Source organism: Onychostruthus taczanowskii, unplaced genomic scaffold (genome assembly GCF_017590055.1).
Source record: "Onychostruthus taczanowskii isolate IOZ18803 unplaced genomic scaffold, ASM1759005v1 scaffold82, whole genome shotgun sequence".
Classification (NCBI taxonomy): Eukaryota; Metazoa; Chordata; class Aves; order Passeriformes; family Passeridae; genus Onychostruthus; species Onychostruthus taczanowskii.
The window spans coordinates 269,285-289,416 of record NW_024506112.1 but is presented as its reverse complement, the minus strand read 5'-3'; the positions used below and the strand labels follow the sequence as shown (position 1 = coordinate 289,416).

The 20,132-nt window shown below is 38.1% G+C and overlaps 1 protein-coding gene across 1 annotated transcript in view; it reads right to left on the bottom strand.

Annotated features, from left to right (window-relative positions):
* The window catches only part of CCSER1 (coiled-coil serine rich protein 1), a 538,501-nt gene that overhangs the window by 447,118 nt on the left and 71,251 nt on the right, over positions 1–20,132 (bottom strand). The window contains exon 4 of the mRNA XM_041424489.1: positions 2,378–2,498. Coding sequence (XP_041280423.1) covers positions 2,378–2,498 — 121 coding nt within the window. The remainder of the gene's footprint in view (positions 1–2,377; positions 2,499–20,132) is intronic.

The window sequence follows — 20,132 nt, the reverse complement described above, 5'->3', positions numbered from 1 at the left end:
TCTTTTTTTTTCCCTGCCCAGTCTTCACAGTTTCTTGTGTCATTAATGTCTTCGATATAATTTTACTGTGCCATACAAGAGAATTATTTTTAGCTATTTGTAACTGTTTAACATTTTATTATCATTAATATGCATCTTATCTGGTTTGGATTACAGACTTTCTTATGTAGCTTTAGAAAGCATTAGTTATTCTAAACATACTCTGTCCCTGTAGGGCCTGAAGGCAGAAACTTCTCCCTACAGGACCTTGCTGGCTGGCTACTGCTCAGCCCTCTGTGATATGCACCATCTTTGGATATGCAAGTCCAGACCATATAGGTACACAAAGATATGTAAAAAAATCAAAAGATAAGTATAAAAATCAAAGCATCAGTGTTCTTCTCCACATTAATTAAGTATCAATAACTATAATCCTCACATGCAGACCAGCTCATACGTGGAGCCTGCATTCCCGTCAGTGGAATTCAACAAATGCCAAGGGCATGTTTGCATTGGAGACAGATGACACTGGGATACTTAGACACAGGAATTAGGATCTGTTGTGCTTCCCTTAACTGGATATGAAGAAAGCTACCTGCATGTAGAAAGCACAGGGTGAAATGAAAGATCAGTATATTGATATTTCATTCATAATGCCAGAATTTTTCCTGAATGCTTCCTACAATTACTCTGAAGGTTTCTATAAAATCTACCGAATTCCAGTTTAGAAGTTTTTCCAGCAAGATGGTTCTGTTTAATTTCAAATATACTTGCCATAAGTGTTGGCTTAAAGACACTTATACACTGATATAGTTTCATATGGCAAAGTTCAAATGCATTTAATCTGTTTAAGCACAACCTTGTTCTTCATTGAAAGAATTCCAGAGCCACAGGTCGTATTTTTAAACGTTAGTATTGAAAGAGTAGCAGAGGTTAGAGCATGTTTCTAAGGCCACTGAGTGCTTAGGAAAAGTTATGTCTGTGTTCTTAGAAGATAACATTAATCAGGTAGTAAGAAAAAAAAAAAACAAACCCAAAACAAACCCACCAAAACAAAAATACCACCCCAAACATGCCCAAAATCTGGGAGGTGGCTTCATTCAGCACATGCTGAACAGATATCAGAGTTTCTTACTTTGAATTCATGAGAGATTATTAAATGCTGAATCTCATCACAGCAGATGAAAAAGCCAATCAAACAACAGTGCAGGTTTCCCTTTTAGTGAAGACAAGAAAAAATGTTCTATGCTGCTTTGAACTAACCAGAAGGATTATTCTGGATTTCAGCACAGTATTTTAGAGTCCACTGCCTTCCCAATCTCTTGGTATTCAGAGAGCCCCACAACAGAAGCACTACAACAATCAGCATTTCAAACATAAGGCCCTTGCAGTAATACCCAGACAGTAGGTAACACACTGTGTTAAATTTTAATACAGGTAGTCTAGATGAAAGGGGTTTATCACCACATTGAAAAAGATACCACAGCCAGACACAGATTTAAGCCATAGATCTGTAGCAAGATCACAACCCATCTAATCTACTCTAATCCACCAGTGGTGTTTTGGATGGTTCAGGGATTTTGTGGATGTGCGGGGATGTTTTAATTTTCTTACAGTAACAGGCATGCAAGCCAGGACTCCACAGACAATTTTAAAGCTAAACTTATGCATACAAAGAGAAGCAGAAAACACAAACATAAATGAACAGGAATGATGTTATCCACTGTTGTATTTTTAATACCTTCCACACTTGAAAAGGCACAGACCTCAAGTTTGTGTTGTGATAAAGCCTTAGAATTCTATTTCCTTTCTTTTCACGAAAACAAAATTACTTTTATTCTCCAAGGACTCAATCATTAAGAAATAACCATCTTGACTAGTATTGCAAGGCAAATATTACTGCACACTCTGATTTTCATCTAATGCAAGATTAAAAATACATTGTAATTAAGTAAACAAAATTTCCCTGTAAAAACATTCTACCACACTTTTGAAGATGCTTCTTGTGCCACAGAGGTAAAATGGTCACTGAAAAATACTGAAATATTGCAGATGAGCTGCACATTTACAAATCACCTTTATAAAAATCAACTACTTGCAAGAATGAAAGGACTATTTAAACAAAAAGAATCACCTTATCAAACCTGTTCAAAAGCCAATTTCTCAGCATATAAAGGCCCATTCCCTCTATATATGTCATTACCCAAAGTCTTGGCAAAAAAATGTAGGCTAATGAACAAGAGCAGCAGCTTAGCCTCAGGCCAGTTTCTACTTTTGGAAACACCTATGAAAGCCCAGATGAAAGAGAAAGGAGGGTGTATATGCATATCCATGAGAAGGAATCTGGACTGGTGTTTAAACTGCACTTCTAAAAGATCATGTTATTTGAATAACTCACTGTTTGGACACATCAGGCATTATCATCTGTTCTTTTTTCCTTGTATCCACGGTCGTCTCCACAGGGGTGAGTACTACAGCAGCACATGACACTATTGACTGGTATGAGTCCTCCCGGCACACTGCAAAGATAAAAAGTATCAGTGTTAAACAGTGAACTCAGTTTGCACTTGAAAGGGAAAAAAAAAAGAAAAAGAAGAAAAAACATCTATTCATACTGTGATAAACACAAATGAAAATAATTAATCAGGCTTCACTGTGGCCACATGCAATGAAAATGCCATTATTTTTCACGTTTCCTAACGTGCTTACTTTGCACATTTTTTGCCATTGACTGATCACTCACAGAGTTTTACCTAGCACAAGATCTGCTGTCAGCCTGCTCTAGCTCATTGGTGTGTCTGAGTCCTAAAAGGATTTATATTTCATAAATGACATCAGAGCATGATTCACTTCTTAGTTTTTTTTATCACAGACTGAATATAAGGGTGAAAATAATGAGTGGTTTCCAGACAAATCCACTCCCTTCAAAAATTTTAGACTTTGTAAGAAAATAGATTTAAGAAAATCTAATTAGTGATTTATTTTTCACCTTTAACTGTTATGACTCATTTTACTTCAAAAAGGCCAAATCTAAATGGTCTAGAAGTGAGATCTGATATACTGACTCATGCTTTCTTTTAATGAAAATTGTATCTGTATTACTGTGCTGAATGTTGCAACTTAGACAGTATTTAGAGCTAGAAGAACGATCACACACTTGAGCTGAGCATTTGGCTCAATTAGAACTAATAAATGAATATCCAAAAGTTTCTGACCTCTGAACAGGCAATTATATTACAATACATCAACACTCTTAACATGTACATTTTAAGTGTCGCTAGTAATTCAGATTTTAGGAGTGACCACTCCTACTTATTTTCAAGCTATAGATTTCCTTTACAGTCAAGACATGAAAAAAAAAGAAAGCTGGAATTAAGAGTTGGTTTCATTGAACAAAGTATGACAGCTTCTTATCTTACATTTGGTACTTGAATGTGTTATACACAAGCAAAAAGAAATGTGGGGACCTGTGTTTAAACAGAAAGACACACAGTTTTTTATAACACACAGAACTCTTTCATGAAGCGTGAACACATGCCCACAGAGCCAATAACATAGCCTGTAAAACCAGAATGACTGGTGCAAATCCTGAGCAATTCAAAACCACAAGAACACATTTCACAAGTGCATACATTTATCCAAGATTGGGAACAGCTGGGAACACTGAACTGTGACACTGATTTGTTATTATTCCATTCTCCACAATCACGTGCCTCCTTATTGCCCACGGAAAACCTACCTTTGGCATAGCCTATGCTCCCCTTACAAAAGAAGCAAAACTGGAGTAAAACTTTACCCATACTGACCTGACTGGGTCAAGAACAGCTAACTGTGCCATTTTACCCCCAGGGCACGAATTGCCTTCATCCCAAACTCAGCACACACCAACAGGACACACTTGTGCTCCACAAACACCCTGAAACACTAACAGGAACAGGTCAGGTCAGGGCTGGGTATTTCTACAAAGGTCGTTTTTTGCTTTCTGAGCAGTTGTGAGCCATTCAGCAAGCAGCACAATTGGCTGGAGCACAGGCAGCTCTGCCAGGAAGGAAACCTTTTGGGGAGTGCTTGTAATTGCATTTAATTTATCTGATGTTGTCCAGCATTGTTTATGCTTGTGTTTTAAATATTAATGTGCACACTGTGCTAAGTGACTAAGCCACCTAAAATGCCCAGTATTGGAAGAGCAACAGAGGTTAGAGCATGTTTCTGAGACCACTTCCTTCTTCTTTGGAACCAGCATTACTCAATACTTTGTCACTATCTTAGACACACATCTTCCTGTATTGACTGCAGGCATGCAACTAGGATTTCTGTTATAGCTTGATGCACAACACATTAAGATGAAACTAATGCAAAATACATTGAACTAAAGAGACAGTGTAAGAAAAAATGGAATTTTTGGTGATTGTACATCCTAGTATATTAGGTACAACTAGCAGACTATCTACTACAGATTCTGCTTGGTAGGCGCCAAGTACTTTACAAAACAGTATTTTCTCATTACAACCAGTGACTGAGTAGGTGCAAAAAAGAACATTAATGTCTCTTTGTCTCTTTATTTACAGTCAAAGAATTGCAAAAAAATAGGCTTATCATAGTGCACACCAGTGATATTCAGCACCCAAATTTTAACCAGTTATCAAAAACACTGATAGAACATAAAGGATGAAACAAGTACACATTTTTCTTCAGAAGACCTGTATTACTAGTAGAGTATCAAGTTATTACTTTAGAACTCATAAAAGGTCTGGTGACAAGCATCACAGGGGAGGGTTTGCTTAGATCAGGCACTGTCCATCAGAGCAGTTAAAAAAAAAAGATATAAGAGGGAATCATGAGTAACAAAGAAGACACTTCAAGTCTCCCACTCTTTACAGAAATTTCATGAATGAATAAAACTGTGAAATTGCTTTTGTTTAATAATTAATGCTTTACAGGAGTTGTATAATCCCCTAATTTACAGCTGAAGACATACTCAGTGGTCATCCAGTGACTGCAGCTCATGGAATGTATTATCCCCCCATTCTAGACAGCAATACTCTTCGGTCTTGCTTTGGAAAATCACTACAGTTCCTCCTTTTTATCTCAGTTCTCTGTGCACAGTCATAAGTCATTATGGGACAGTATAATTAACTAAAATGTCATGAAGAAGTAATGGCACAGCACCAAGTAATTTTCACCTACGGGATTGTATGCTCTTACTACCTGTTGATAACCTGCATTAAAATAATGAGAACATGCTTGAATGTGGACTTGCAACTTTAGCACTGACGGGGATTGGCACTGTTTTACTTAAGACTTTTTGCATTTTACATTTCAACCTCAACTCTTAAGCATAGCTTCATTTCTACAACTTCATTTTTTAATCTACGAGTGGCTTATGTTACCCCAAAAAAAAGACCATTCATGATGTTCGCACACTGTGCTCTTTATGAATTGAAATATGTTCAATCCTCAAGATATCACAAACATCAGCAAAACAATTACTCTAAGGGATCGCTGCTTTTAATCATAAATCCTCTCACACATCAAACTTGCTCCTTAACATCCAGCAAGAACTTAAAAATTTCGCCTTCCAACATGAATGGGTAAGGAAAGCAGAATTTTCCGTCATTTCAGTTAGTGTTTGGCAAAGCCATCAACGTAATCAGCTGTCTCAGCCTACTATATTATTTCTGATGTAGAATGATGGAAATAACTGTACAAGTCATCAACAAGGGGAAAAATCAGCCCATTTTATACCACCTGTAGCAGCTTCTTTAAGAAACTAACATTTAGTGTCTCAGAATGTTTTATACACTGAGTATCTTCAGGGGAAAAAAAAGCAATTTGCATGCAAGTGAGATGGTATTTTTCAGTCCTTTATTCGCAACTCAACCATTACATGAACAAGCTAATAATTGTAATAAAGTAACACAACCGGAGGAATATCTATGTGTTATCATTACAGAAACATATTTTTCTTAGTGAAACAAAAGACACTACCTACAAATTACAAGTCATGTAAAGGAGAGCTCTACAGAAAGGGAAAACAAACAGTCTTAACTTCATATTATAAAAGATCTGTACTGCTTTTGAAGCTGCACGGTTTCTCCCCAGATCCTCCAGTTTAATGATGCATGCAGCTTGTTTTCTTCCATCGCCAAGTGTTTTAGAAGTACCCCATATATTTATCACCAGGAGTGCTGGCTTGGATTTACCCTAGCTGGTTTAGGCAGTCCCAGAACATCATTCACTATCAAAACAGAACTTTACATCTGGAGAAGAAAAACATTAGGTTTTTTTCTCTTTGCTCTTTCTTTCAAGAACAATGAGAATGACTAATTAAACATTTTTCTTCTACTTTAAACCAACCAGTGAAAAGTTTTAATTCCCTAAATAGTAGGACAGTAGGAAGCCTTCAACAGCTACTGAATAGAATGTGTTTCTCAAGAGAATAAAAAGATTTTTAGGCTCTAGGGATGTCATTTACATCATCTATTTCAAACACTTAATTGTACACACTTCCCCCCCGCTTTTTTTTTAATTGAGCAGAAAGAAAATCTGGTTATCACTGCTTGCTATGAAAAAAAAAAAGTCTCCCTTGACACAACATGCAAAATGAAATTAGCAGCAAGTGCTACCTGCTTAGAGAAAACAGAAGGGAAATGTTCATATGCAGTGTGCAATGAAGCATAAGGGAATCATGACACAGGGACATGAAAACAGTGAAGTATTTCTTGATTTCAGAAATCTGGGCACTTATCCTGACAATCCAAAGTATTTACATTTTTGCCTGTGAAATTTAAAATTATCAGTTCTCATTATTCAAGAGACAGATCAAATCTGGAAACAGACACTGTTTTATACCAAAAATCCTTCTGCTTTGGTAAAAAGCTAGGCAAGCAGCCAGGAGCATGGAAGGCACTAAATGCTTTACCCTGAAAGATCAGTCAGCTGCCACTGTAGGAGACAGGGGACTAGAGTATGAGGGAACAACATCTGGATGCCAAGTATCCAATCCGACATCCCTTTTATTACCAAAGGCCAGACTTTATGTTTTAATAACTCTGGAACACCAATTCTCATTGCAGGCACCAAGAACATTTTGGCACATGGTTTCTTAAATACCTCTCTGCCACGAAGAAGCTCAAGAAATGAGTCACCCTCTGAGGTGGTCTGAACAAAGGATAAGAGCTGCAAACCCCTATACAGGTTCCTCATACAAGGGAAACTCAGGACAAAGAATTGTTACACTTAAAACAGAGCTTTTGCTAAAACAAGCTAACTAAACCCAAACCACAAACCCACTAACCAACCAAAAAGGAAGAGTGCATACACCATAAATTCCTTCAGTATATTAGAACAAGTGAAGAGCTTATGAAAGGAAAAAACCACAACATGCAACTCAAGTTATTTTGCCAGGAAAGCCGCTAACATTAGAAATGACATATAAGAGAGGATCTTGAAATCCAGTCTATTAATTCTGGTATGTCCAGGAAGAAATGTGACTAACCACCACGCTAATCCCTTCCTGACTGCACAGATATAGCCTCTGATAGCCCTAGGTCATTCAGAGAGCTCAGAAACGAACCCGCATTCTGATTTGTCTTTCAATCAACCCCAGACATCACCTGCAAAACCAAGTGTATGAATTCAGTTCCTCTTTCTCAGCCCCAGAAACACAATAAAGTCTTTTACTACTTTGTTATTAAACCCTAAAGCCCAAGGAGACATTCAGTCTCTTTAAAACAACAAAAAAGGTCAAGGTACTTTATGTGAAAGCTATTTTTACCCATCTACTTATATTAGAAAAAGTTCAATATTAAAAAATAATAATAAAAATGCCTAATTTTCCTGCTGCTTCATCCTAGATTTGATGATGGTCTTTGGAGAAAAAAGGAAACTAAATGAATCTCTGTTTTTTTATTAGTTCAACAGTTTTTCTAGGGCCTCTTGTTCCCTAGAAACAGCTACATTTCACAATATTGGCCAAGTGAATACTTAAGAGAATGAGTGTATATGCTCACAGTCCCCAAAGGGTTTGCTGTAATAATTTTGCAATAAAACCACAGGCCTGGTTCTTAAACACAACATAGTCACAATAAGAAATTTTGTAATAGCAACAATTACAGGCCCATTATAGGCAAATTAATTACTTTCTATCAGGTTCTTATGTTTCATGGCTCTTTTACACAAAGGCTGCACACACATATCTGCTTTGTGCTATCTACAGTGGCACACAAACATGAAGGGCACAAAATGCAGCATGAAGCAGGAGCCAGGGAATTCTTCTTACACGCCAGCAGTTCTGCAGTGATTACCTGCACCCTTGGACTATCTGCAATCTTGGTCCTAAATTTGTTTGCTGTCATAAGCCACTGTGATAACACAGTAAGAGCCACAACTAAAATTTGAGTCTGGTGACTTGTACTCCATGCATAAGAAATTAGTAATTTTTCAATGTTCATGCCTAAAGGAATGCTGAAAGAATATGGCCTGATCACCCAAGGACCGACCCTTGATGGAAACACCAACTCCTACAATAATTACATAGGTAATGACAAAACCGATGACCCACTTCTTGCATATTTTCTGTTAACTCCACTCTATTGAGAGAACGACTGCAGTTTGGTTTCTCCCAAGGCAGAAAGATGCCACAAGGTAGCACCTTAACTCTTGATCAGTCTTCTCAAGCAGCCTCCCACAGCTTACAGTGACTAGCAGACTTTGTTCTACAAAGTGGTTGTGCCTGTATTTACCAATCCCTCAAGAATTTTATGAATTTGTTCAGTTACTTATGCTCTTTCATGAACTGGTAGTATCCACAATGTCCTGTAGACTTCCAAAGGTGAATATAGCTTATGTGAAGAAATATTCCAATCAGTCCACTTTAAACTTGCCACCAGCTTGTTTCATCAGACTCCCCCAGTTTTAGCCTTGGAGAAGACAATGCACAAATCCCCCCTTCACCTTCCACTCTGCATTTTACAGACTTCTTCTGGATACGTAGCCATCCATTTCTTTTACAGGCTGCATTATCTGCATGTGCTCCTGTTTAAAACCTGTTCCATTGCTCTGATCACCCTGCTGACCTCTCCACAGCCAACCATTCCTTGTTGAAGTTCCTGCAATGACGGATCACTGTAGCAAGGCCAGGAGAAACTGTAACTGCATTTCCAGAAAATTAAGTGGGTTAGTTTTTCAGCTGTAACTACTGTACACCTAAAACATTCAAAGTACATCTATTTGTGCTTGAGGCTGCTTCTGAGATACTTTCTTATTCACAGTGAACTACTTAAAGCAAATATTGTTCCAAGCAGTCTACACAGGAATTGAAAAATCAGCCTTTAAAAATAAAGGCATATTCTGTAACCAGTAGGTAGATATAGCTTCTCAATGTCTAAAAGCATTGGTTAAGTGTTAATAATAGAACTTTTAAAACGACTACCAACTTTCATTAGCTTTTGGCAGCACTATCAGTCAGGACGATGCCACAGGATTGTATTTTTAGCCCTCTAGTCTATGACTTACTTTGTGACACAAGCATGAGTAAGAACTGTGTGCATAAATACACAACTGTGTGAGGGAAAGGTTATAATGAAAGACTAATGATCTGAATCCCACCAATCATATCTAATTCTGCCAAATTCCAGCAAGTCCCATAATGAAACAGTATGAATATCTATTAGAATAAAAAGTGGAGGCTTAGGCCTTTGGGCTAGGATGCATGGTACTAACTACCACATGGGCCAAACAAGTGTATCTGTTTATTCCCAAAGAGTCTTTAAAGACAACTGGTCAAATTCATTAAATTAATTTACTATAGAGCACAGCTGCAGGTTGGTTCATGGGGGAAACAAAGCTGACTCAGACCTCCCCTTCTGGTAGCCTCTGCCATTCTTGGCAAAGCTGCCTCACTGGGTAGTAAGAAAAAAAACACCACAGGTCCTGGGTGACAGAAGGAAACAGAACAGGCTAAAACTCCAGTTTTCCAGTAAGAATGGAAAAGGTAGTACTGAAAGTGCCAGCTTCAGGTGCAAGCATAAAGCCATGCCCTGGTAATAGCCATAAGGTACCAGGAATTGAGAATCCTTTATCTCTCTTCCTACAGGACATGGAGGAAATCCCAACAGGGATGCCACCAGCTGCAAGAGCTGTCTGCCTCAAAATTCTTTTTTCAGCCAAGAGAAGAATATTAGTTTTAGTTCTGCTTTTGATCACATTTGGGTTTCTATTTATGTTATGTGATGCCTTCAGGAAAAGGAGAGAAAAAGGAGTGACTGTAACACTGGCATCTTAAAAGAAGGAATATAAAAAGGCCTGCAGGGCATTTCTGTAGGCATAATACAATTCCCTGAAGGAATGACTACTCTAACAACAATATCCTCGACTGTCACTCATTGCAAGTAAAACTGTCAAAACTCAATAGCAAGTGTTTTCAGGAGCACAGTCTCCTGGCTTCAACTATTATTCTTGGCCTAGCTGAAATAAAGACTGACAGGCAAGCAAGATTAATTTATTGGGTTTTGAATTGAATGGCTGTAGTCACAAGACATTTACTTCAGCAATTAATACACAGACAAACCTCCAAAAGTACCGTTTCCCAAGAGAAATTATAAAATAAAATCAAAACGTCAGGTTTCCTTGCAGATTCTAAAGGCTCACCAGGAAAATTACAAGAGCTATTTTTGTTTTGCAGGAGTATGAGGCTATCTGGCTTTCTATTATAGCCGTGCTGGCAGTCACTAGCAGGAGCACCAGGTACAGCTGCCAGTGGAGCTGTTCATCTTCCCACCTGCAGGACAACAGCCTTTGTCAACCCCAGTGACAAGCAACACAGTGATCAGTCCCTACTGCAGCACATTGGTCATAGCCATTCCAGACTCATTCCTGCCTTCACCAAAGTCACTCACATACCAAATAATAGAAATTTACACCACACGCTGAAACAAACAGAGCATCTGTAAAAAAGAAGACCTCACTCTTTGCTCAGGGAAGATATTTTCCATAATTATTATAAAATATGAACCATTCATTTCATACCTTTTCTCTCTTTAAGGTGACACACTCATACAAGAAAGCAAATTCAGCCAAAGTGTCTCTGTGCAGTCATTCAACAATCCTGCAAACCAACATGCACAAGCAAGCAGCTGGCTACTGCTCCAGGTGACTGCTTCAGTGTAACCATGAATCAGGGGAGAAATGAGCAAACCTATTAATCCTACATAGTTATCACCCACAGTCTTACCGCTCAGTACTCCCACAGCAAAGGGACAGGCCAGCAGGAGCCCCTAGTGACAGACCTCTGAACCAAGAGGGGACATGGAGAGGCTTTAAGGAAGAGCAGGTGAAACGATGGAGTCAGCAGAAATACACAACACCTTCCTTCTGTAGGCACCTATGGCAGGCACCACTAAACCAGGGCGTGAAGAAAGAACACCTGGATGTTCAAAGGGCTGCCAAGTGAAGGCTCTTCACAGGTGCATTGCAACAGCAAGCAAAGATGGACTCCAGAAGATAATCAGTCCAGCAATTTCCTAGGCTGTTCACACACCTTTTCATGCAGTACCAGGGAAATCATGTTCACAAGCTGGCTACATGACAGAAAGGTTAGTGGCAGTGTTGAATGATACAAAGCCTCCCATGCCACAAAGAGAAATGGGAAAGATAATACTATTTGATGTACCTGCAGTTTCACAAGTCTGCCCATTTGCACAGCTTGCAGATTTTGCTATGTGCTGTACTCGCTGCATATGATTTACTACATTTCAAGGCCAAATGAAACTACTAGCATCATCGGATCTGACATGTGGCACAGGCACATCCTGTGGCTCTTCCACAAGTTCAATATTACAGTCTGATGCAAAACTTCGAAACATACAGGTCACTGCTCTGCCAGGTTTGTAAGTGATCTGAGAAATTCTTCCAATGAATGGTCAAAATAACAGCATAATTTTTCCAATTGATTTTCAGAAGTACAGACTTCTAGCCATATATCTATGCTGCAGATAAAGCATATGCCAAGTAATATATATGCATCTTTCTGAAAAGCAATAAAACAATTGATCATAATGCTGATGCCTGTTCACACTTTCTCTAAAAGTCTCAACTATTCTAAAAAAAAAAAAACCCCAGATTTACTAGGGCTTGAATCCAACCAAGTTTTGAGAGCAATATATTTCACCTTAAAGATAAATAAATTGAAATAGGAATAGATTGTGCTTGGCAAAATGGTCGAGATCAAAATGACAGGAATATGAGACAAGCTCAGCAATCCTGAAGAGCCACTAAACCAGATTATTATAAAACTCTTTAAATGGAGCCCAATGCAGGATTACAGCCCTAGAAAGAAAGAACTATCGCTATGCCTCTGAAGTGCAGTTTTGGTTCAGAGCAAACCAGCAACTCAGTGTGCTGCTGCTGCAAAAATGTCCAACATAAGCATCAGAATATATACAAACATGGAACTGGTGACTTTGCAGTCCCTGAAGTCAGGCTCAACTCAGTTACCATTCCAACTTTTCAAAAAGATGACTGAAAGATACAGTACACTGCACAGGTGAAAATTCCAGACCTCCCTAAATAAGAAGTCAAACTGGAGCATTAAAAGCAATTAAATTATTGGGGGAAAAAACCCACACACTAAACAAAATTGGTGACTGTCTGTCTACAGACATATTTAAATTAAGATTAAAACTAAGATGTGCACTTGTCAAATACATATTTTAAAGTTGCACAGCACAACTTGTCAAAGTATAATCACCTTGCTATTTGGGAGGTTGGACCTGATGAATTGAGGTCTCAACTCTCTGTTAAGAGACACAAACGTTGGTTGTTCCACGTCACACTGCAATGGTGTGACATAGATGCTCCAGTTGTACTGATCCTTAAGCCAGTGTTTATAATTATACAAGCAGTCATGGCAAGCAAAATAGCATTAGCCTATACAGAAGCATTTTGGAGGCTGTTTTCTTTAAGAAAGTTACCTAAACCATTTTCCCCTAGCCCTAATTTTCAAATCTGATATTCATGCTTACTCTGCAGCCCCACAAAACGCAATGGAGAGAAAGAAGAATCACGTATCCGAAAATAAAATATAAAACTACATGGGGTTAATTTCTTCAGAAAATGCTTTCCTCTGCATAGGTAATAGCATGCAGATGGCTGTTATCTGACCATGTACCCACATCAAAATGTCAGAAAAACTTGAGAGCAGACCACCACAATGCATCATTCATACAGACTGATGCTGCAAACAGAATAACCAGAATTCAGTGGTGTCCACCCAGGTCTGTATTAGATTTGCTCCAACCTCATTAAACATAAAAAAAAAAAAAAAATGCCAAAGAGGAGTTATTCAAATTCCTAACATGAATCAAATAAACTTTTAACTTGCAACGAAATTCAGTTGCTTCTCTTTGTGTTATGGGTCAAGTTCTCCACACAAGGCAGTCATACAAACCTTTGAAGCAATGCAACAGCTAAAGCCAAGCCAGTACAAATTCATCAGCTTCTGTTTGGATTCTACCAGTGATACCAAATGCAAAGCAAAGAATGAACAAACAAGTCAGTTTTCTTTTAGTGACAAACAACAATTTGGAGACTAGATAAACTAGATAAAAGAAAATAAACATTTGCATATTATCCCTCAACTCTGATTTAAACACTTATCCTCTGGTTTTGGCTCTGAAAAGGAAATAGTGCCATTTAGTGGTTAGGTAGATTTGCTGCACTTTTTAAACTGAATGCAGTAGTGCACACTGACAATATTAGCACGGGAATTGCAAATGCTGAGCACTGGTATATTCACTAATACTGTTGTTTTTACTTGAGGAAATACTGTAAATGTTTTTTTTGAGAAGTATGATGTTTTATTCAAAGCATGATTTAGAACCTGCACTAAATATTTTAGCCTCGTCTCCCTCAACAGTAAAGAACTACATGCTGTTCCTCCTGCTCTCCACCAGGTGATAAACTAGGCTCTAAATGTTATGATTACAGAAGAGGATACTGGGAAATTCTGTAGGAGCTGGCAGGAAGGTTAACTTAAAATCCTGTTCCACAGGAAAAGTCATCATGTTCTAAAACCAGCAGAAGATGTATAGAAAACAGGAGTAAAATCTACATTACTGATTTCCAGTGAATAACAATCCAGCTGAAGATAAAAATTAAATTGCCAGATTCACCTGGAGCTTTCTCTGGATTCACCAGCTTCAAAATTTCTGAACCCAAGGAGAACTGGTTAAATAGCAGCAAAAAGATGAAAGCTCAATTCTCAAATAGCACCATTTGTCAAAGCAGATGAAGAGTGTTCATGAATATGGAAGACTGGTTGGGCATCTGTGAATCCAGCAAAATCTGGCCTAATGACTATTTAAATAGTGACAACACATTCACAGCCCCACGTTCTGCTTTCCCTTGAGAAATCTTCCATCTTTACTTCAGACATCATGCCAGAGGCATCCAAGGAACCAGTCAAGTACAACAGATCCTGCTGAAAGTTAGCCGAGTGCAAGTGGAACAGATTTCTAAAGGTACCTAAAAATTAAGACAAACCACTTTTTTCCTAATCCACAGTGATTCTGGAGTGATCTTTTACCTACAACTGCATATCAAGGGATGTGGCCTTTTAAAAGCTCAGCTATATCCATCAGCCTTCACTAATTGCTTTCAAGAGACAAGACTCCACTGCATATTTATGCAGCTGGCTCCTAAAGGGTGGCACACAGAAATACCACATGCACAAAGAAGCCCAGGCTCCAGGAAAGTTGTAACCTACATAGAGAATCAGAACAAATTGGCTCCAAAGTTTCTAAAACGTAGAGCACTCAATGACGCTGCTCCATTCTCAGCCAAATGGCAACAGCCATCCCCTGCATGATGTAATTTAAAACCCTGGCACTCACTGGGGGGAGTCCCACTAACCTCAAGGATACTCCAGACACCAGGGCTTAAAAGTTACCCTTGTCTCTTCAGAGGGAGGGTGACTAATGGGATCTTCAGTATTCAGAGCACTTCTTTGCATTTTGGCGCACATGGCCGCCAATTCTGGAACCTCCTTCCCACAGTTGTCTAAGCCACTGCATTTAAGAAGGTAATTGACTTCACTCTCTACTGAACAATTATGCTCTTAGCTGATTAGAATTTAAGAGCAGGCCTAAGATTAACACTTGACATTTTCTAGAAGCCCTCATATTTAAAAACAAGAATTATTTGGAAGTTACCCAATATTTTAAATATCATATGTATTAATCAAAAAAAACTTCACTTCTGATAAAATCTTAAATATAAATGTTACGTACTGCAGTTAATCTACAAAAATATTCAAAATATAAAGATCCAAAGGTGAAGGAAACCCACTTAACACATCATCTTCCTTAAAAACACCTCTTATAATTGTCCTATATCACTAATTTGTATCCTCCACTGGTATTTGAACTAGCTAGATGCTTTATACACTCAACAGCATAAAAAAACTGGGAAATCAGCTATCTAAATTATCTTTATTGCATTTAAAAGAGTAATTCCTGTACTCTGATGTGAGAAGTCATGCATAAAATGTGCTAAAGCACCCATTTAGATCTAAGAAGCAGGCAACACATTTTCTACTCAGCAAAGATTTCTCACTGTATGCTTTTACTTTTTTTAATATATTCACTATCTCTTTACTGGCTTTGGTGTCAGAGGTACTGCCTAGGCTAAGAGCATAAAGCATAAAACACTGGTTTATGTGCTGCAAACCCCTGGGATTAAACACATGACCAAAGCTTCATTTGAATACATTTCCCTGTCAGCCTCCGAACCAGTGTATCAGCACCATGGATGGCAATGATTATGTACAGAACTGCTACCCACAGATGAAAATGCTAAGAGAGAGCAATATATTAAAATTTTAGATTAACCCTACTTCTGAATTCCGAGCATCTATTCTGATTTTTAGATCTGGTAATGGATTTGTTAGGGAAATGTGTTTGTAATATGAAGTAATACATTAAAGATTTTGCAACCTGTCAATGCTGAGACAGCAGTAAGACTGTTCCATCTAACTAGCAAATGATTCCCAGAGTGGTACTGTCAGTATTAATGATGTCAGAACATAAAATAGGAAAGAAAGGAAAGATTATTTTACATAGCCATGGCTCCTTCTGATAGAGCAGGAAGCCAAGGCTGCACAGTAAGGCAACGGTCCACTGCAGCTTCACATAGGATATATGTAGCCCCCTCATCCCACAAGAAAGGTCAAGAAGGACAGAAGGACCAGCACACTCCTCCTCAATCCCTAGGAATCCCTTCAAGTAACAAGTAGCTAAAGACTGAAAACTAAGTTAGAGAGGAGTCAGGACAACTGTGGGATCAAGGCTGCCCATGGAGATCTCAAAAATACACATTTACTGTGGGATACATAAAAGTTTCCTTCTTAGATAACTAATTTCAACTATTAATAAAAAAAAAAAAAAAAAAAAAAAAAAAAAAAAAAAACCACAGCCAACAAGTGGTGTCTTTTCAGCATGGTGGAAGTCAGGATTTCTGGCTCTATCAGCCAGAACTAACAGCCCTCAGCTTGGTGTCTCAGTTAGCAGCTAAAACCTATAGGGCAGGAAGGTTCTACTAGTTCTGGGGGTCACACTTATGTTACCCTTTGTGTTTTTCTGTTGGTATAGCTCTGAAGAACACAGAGGAAGTACCCTGTATTCCAGCTGAGAGCAAGAGAACTGTTAGCAAACTAGAAGGAGTTAGCAAACCAGAAAGAAACTGTGAGCTGACAGAATCTCTACTCTAGTTTCTTTGTTCAGCAACAGGCTTACATTAAAATCATCCAGTTACACATCTGAATTTAAAAAAAAAAAAAAAAAAAAGGCAGTGAAAAGGTGTATACAGAGTATCAAATGCAAAACCTCCTGTAAAATCCAGGATGCAGCTGGTGTGCCCAGTAGCTACTCTCAATAGGAGTTTTCCACACCTCAGACGAAGATGTGGAGCCTGCTGTGGCACTTAAACATCCATGAGGTCCTGCTGATGTATGGAGACTGTACAATCACAACACACACACTGAGCTCCGCTCTCTCTTCCTGGGTTGTAGAATATCCAACTTCCCATGAATATAAAGAAAATGAAGGAATATTTCTAAATGAATGCATCAAAACCAAACTGAAATTTAGCACAGAGAAATGTAATTAGGCAATCTCCAGGTTCTGCCTTGATGGCACTCTGAAAGCAAGGGAAGTAAAAACCATTTGGGGTTTTATACTATCTCACAGGACAATGAAACATCACAAGTTTGTGGGCCAAGACACCACTACTACTAAAAGCAATATGGTCATAAGCATCAGTAGGGCACTCAGTCAGACAGGGACATCTCCAGTGACATGTTCTTAAAAGATGGGAAAACACTGCCATCTTGTTGGAATTTTTGGGTAATATGCACAGATACTTACACAACATCTAAATAAGTAAAAATACAACTGAAGAAATTATGAACTTATGCGAAAGAGGAAGGGTTTCCTTGATAGGCTCCACAGTAAATGTCTCAACTATCCATCACTCAGTAAGCTTCTGCATTAGTATTGTCTTCTAACCTCCAGCTTCTTGCCTTGAAATCTCAACAGAACAGTTTTGATTTGCAGAAAAGAAAAGGCAGAAAAACCTATACACCCTGTCTGATTCACTAGTCAATAAAAGGCCTGAAAAAAGAATCCTGTTTTGTTTCTTAAGGGCTTAACACCAAATAAGTATTACTTTTACTCAGAGTACTTTTTTCCTTTTTTAAGGATAGTGTATTTATGCAGGTTCTCACACACAGACTCAAGTGTTAGTTTACTCACACAAAAAAAAAAAAAAAAAAAAAAAAAAAAAAAAAAAAAAAAAAAAAAAAAAAAAAAAAAAAAAACACAAAACCACCACAAAATCCCAAAACAAAACAAAACTGCCTCTAGTTTAGGCATATCAACGCTACCAGATATATTCCTGTGCAGCGCACACAGGTGCAGCACTGTACTGCTCCAGACTCTTATCCCAGCAGAAATCCCAGAAGACAAGGAGGACTGAAAGGGACCATGGGCTCTACCACACACTGCAGTAATGCTCTGGGAGGGAAGTTCTGGGCACTGGGTTAGAGCTCTACCCTCTAACTAGATTTTCATGCTGACAGAGTACCAGAACAGCAAAGTTACTGCTAATGTCAAAAAGCACTCTGGTTCACTAAGAGAAAAAACACAATCACACCTTAAATTTCAACTGCTTTTCAAATCTTTTCAATGCCTAAATTTCTTATGGACTTGAGATATGGACCATTGCCTTCCCGATACAGGGAGTACATGTACCATGAAGACCTTTACACTGCAAAAATACCCCACAGGGAGGTTTTATGCAAAGGAATAAGCAGGGCTATGACCCTGATATTTAATGGGAACAATGGCAGAGGTACACTGCCATTTGTATCCTTTGTAGAAGGATTTGCTTTTTAAGAATCTGATTAACCTTCATTAATTAGGTATTAGATAGAAAGGGATTACTATTCAAATTCTCAGTACCTTGTGTTGATTTTACAGTGATAGGAGTAAATCTGTAATTGCTCTAGATGAAAAATTCTTTTTTGGTTTTTGTTTTCATTGGTGTGGCTTGTTAGGCAGACTGCTAAACATGTAAAAACACGGTCTCTCTAGATGTAATTACCTTCTTACCAGGTAGCTCATTACTGCTGAAATTACCAGTGGCATATAAGATTTTAAAATAATTATATAAAGATTAAATTTTCTGTCATGTAAGCAAATAAACACTATCAGAATTATTCTGCCTACAAAACACTCCTTGTGTCCAAAGTCACAACTCAGGACCACAAACTGTACCAGCAACAGGTTATGGCATTCACTGGCACCAGGTACACAGGAAAAACAATTTTGGTGGAAGGGCTAGACGTGATGTGTAAATGAGGATGCAGAAGGATAAAATACAATTTCTCCACATTCTTCCATATATCAGAAAATCAAGCTGGACAATTTTTCTCAAATGCTTAAGAACAGTGTCAGGGTAGAGAAAGTTATAAAAGAGATGAATTTGGCATTTTGTGCTGTTATTTTCTTTGTGGTTTTGAGTAAAAAAAGTTTTGAGCATATGCCATATTATAATAGAAATATATTTAGTTCTGCAAGATCTTTTCTACAGAAAGATGAGTTTCTCTTCTCTATTGCTAAGGTCTCTCAGGTAAAGACAGGAGAATGAATGAGACCAGACATAGTTCTAATCCAGAACAGAAACTCCCAGGTTACCATGTTATTCTGGCCTTTTTATAATAATTTCTATATATAGGAATTCCCTGTACTTACAAATCAATTTTTACTAAATGAATTATCACCTCTGTACTGAATTATTTATATCTAACCCCTTATTATCCCAAATGTAGCTAGATTACAGTTACAGATAAGGTGAGAAATAAAATAATTAAATTTCTCACCCTATTTCTACCAAAGCCTGCTTCTACAGTACCTTTTCCTTGTGGCCTTAATTCTGGTATTCCAAGTGCTTTATAGCCAGTGAATTGCTTCCTCCTTAATTCACATATTCAATTTAAGCATTTTACAGCCAGTGAATCACAGCTTTCCTACAGACCTTCATTTTCCAATCAAGGCTCATAGTTGAAACTGTATTTGCAGGAGCATAAAAGTATATTCCTCTACATAGTAATAAACTGTTTTGAAATACTATTTTAAGCTTAAGGATTTTTAAAAGTAGTTGAGTGTACAAGGTATCACAGTCAAAGCGGACGTGCATTTTGAGTGAACCTTGAAATAACCTTCTTCAGACAAAAGTGAAGTGCAGATGAAGAGGCTGGACACAAGAAAAAATGGCCATCCTAAATCCATCCAAAATCCATCACCCATACAGCAAAACTCCTGTGAGTAGATAAATGTAATGTGCACACAATTCCTGAATTGCAGCCTCACATTTTGTCCATCATGTGCAAAAATGAAGCTAAGGCACAGCTTTGTAACACAGATGTGCATGTTGCTTTGCTGAGGCTGTATAGCTTCACTGAACTGAGCTTTAATAGAGCTAAAAGTTTTAACACGCACAAAATAAAACACCTCATTCTTTTTGGATGCTGGACTTCAGTCTGATTTCAACAGTCCATCAGTACCCATATCTGCAGTTCAACAGGGCTGTCTAATCAG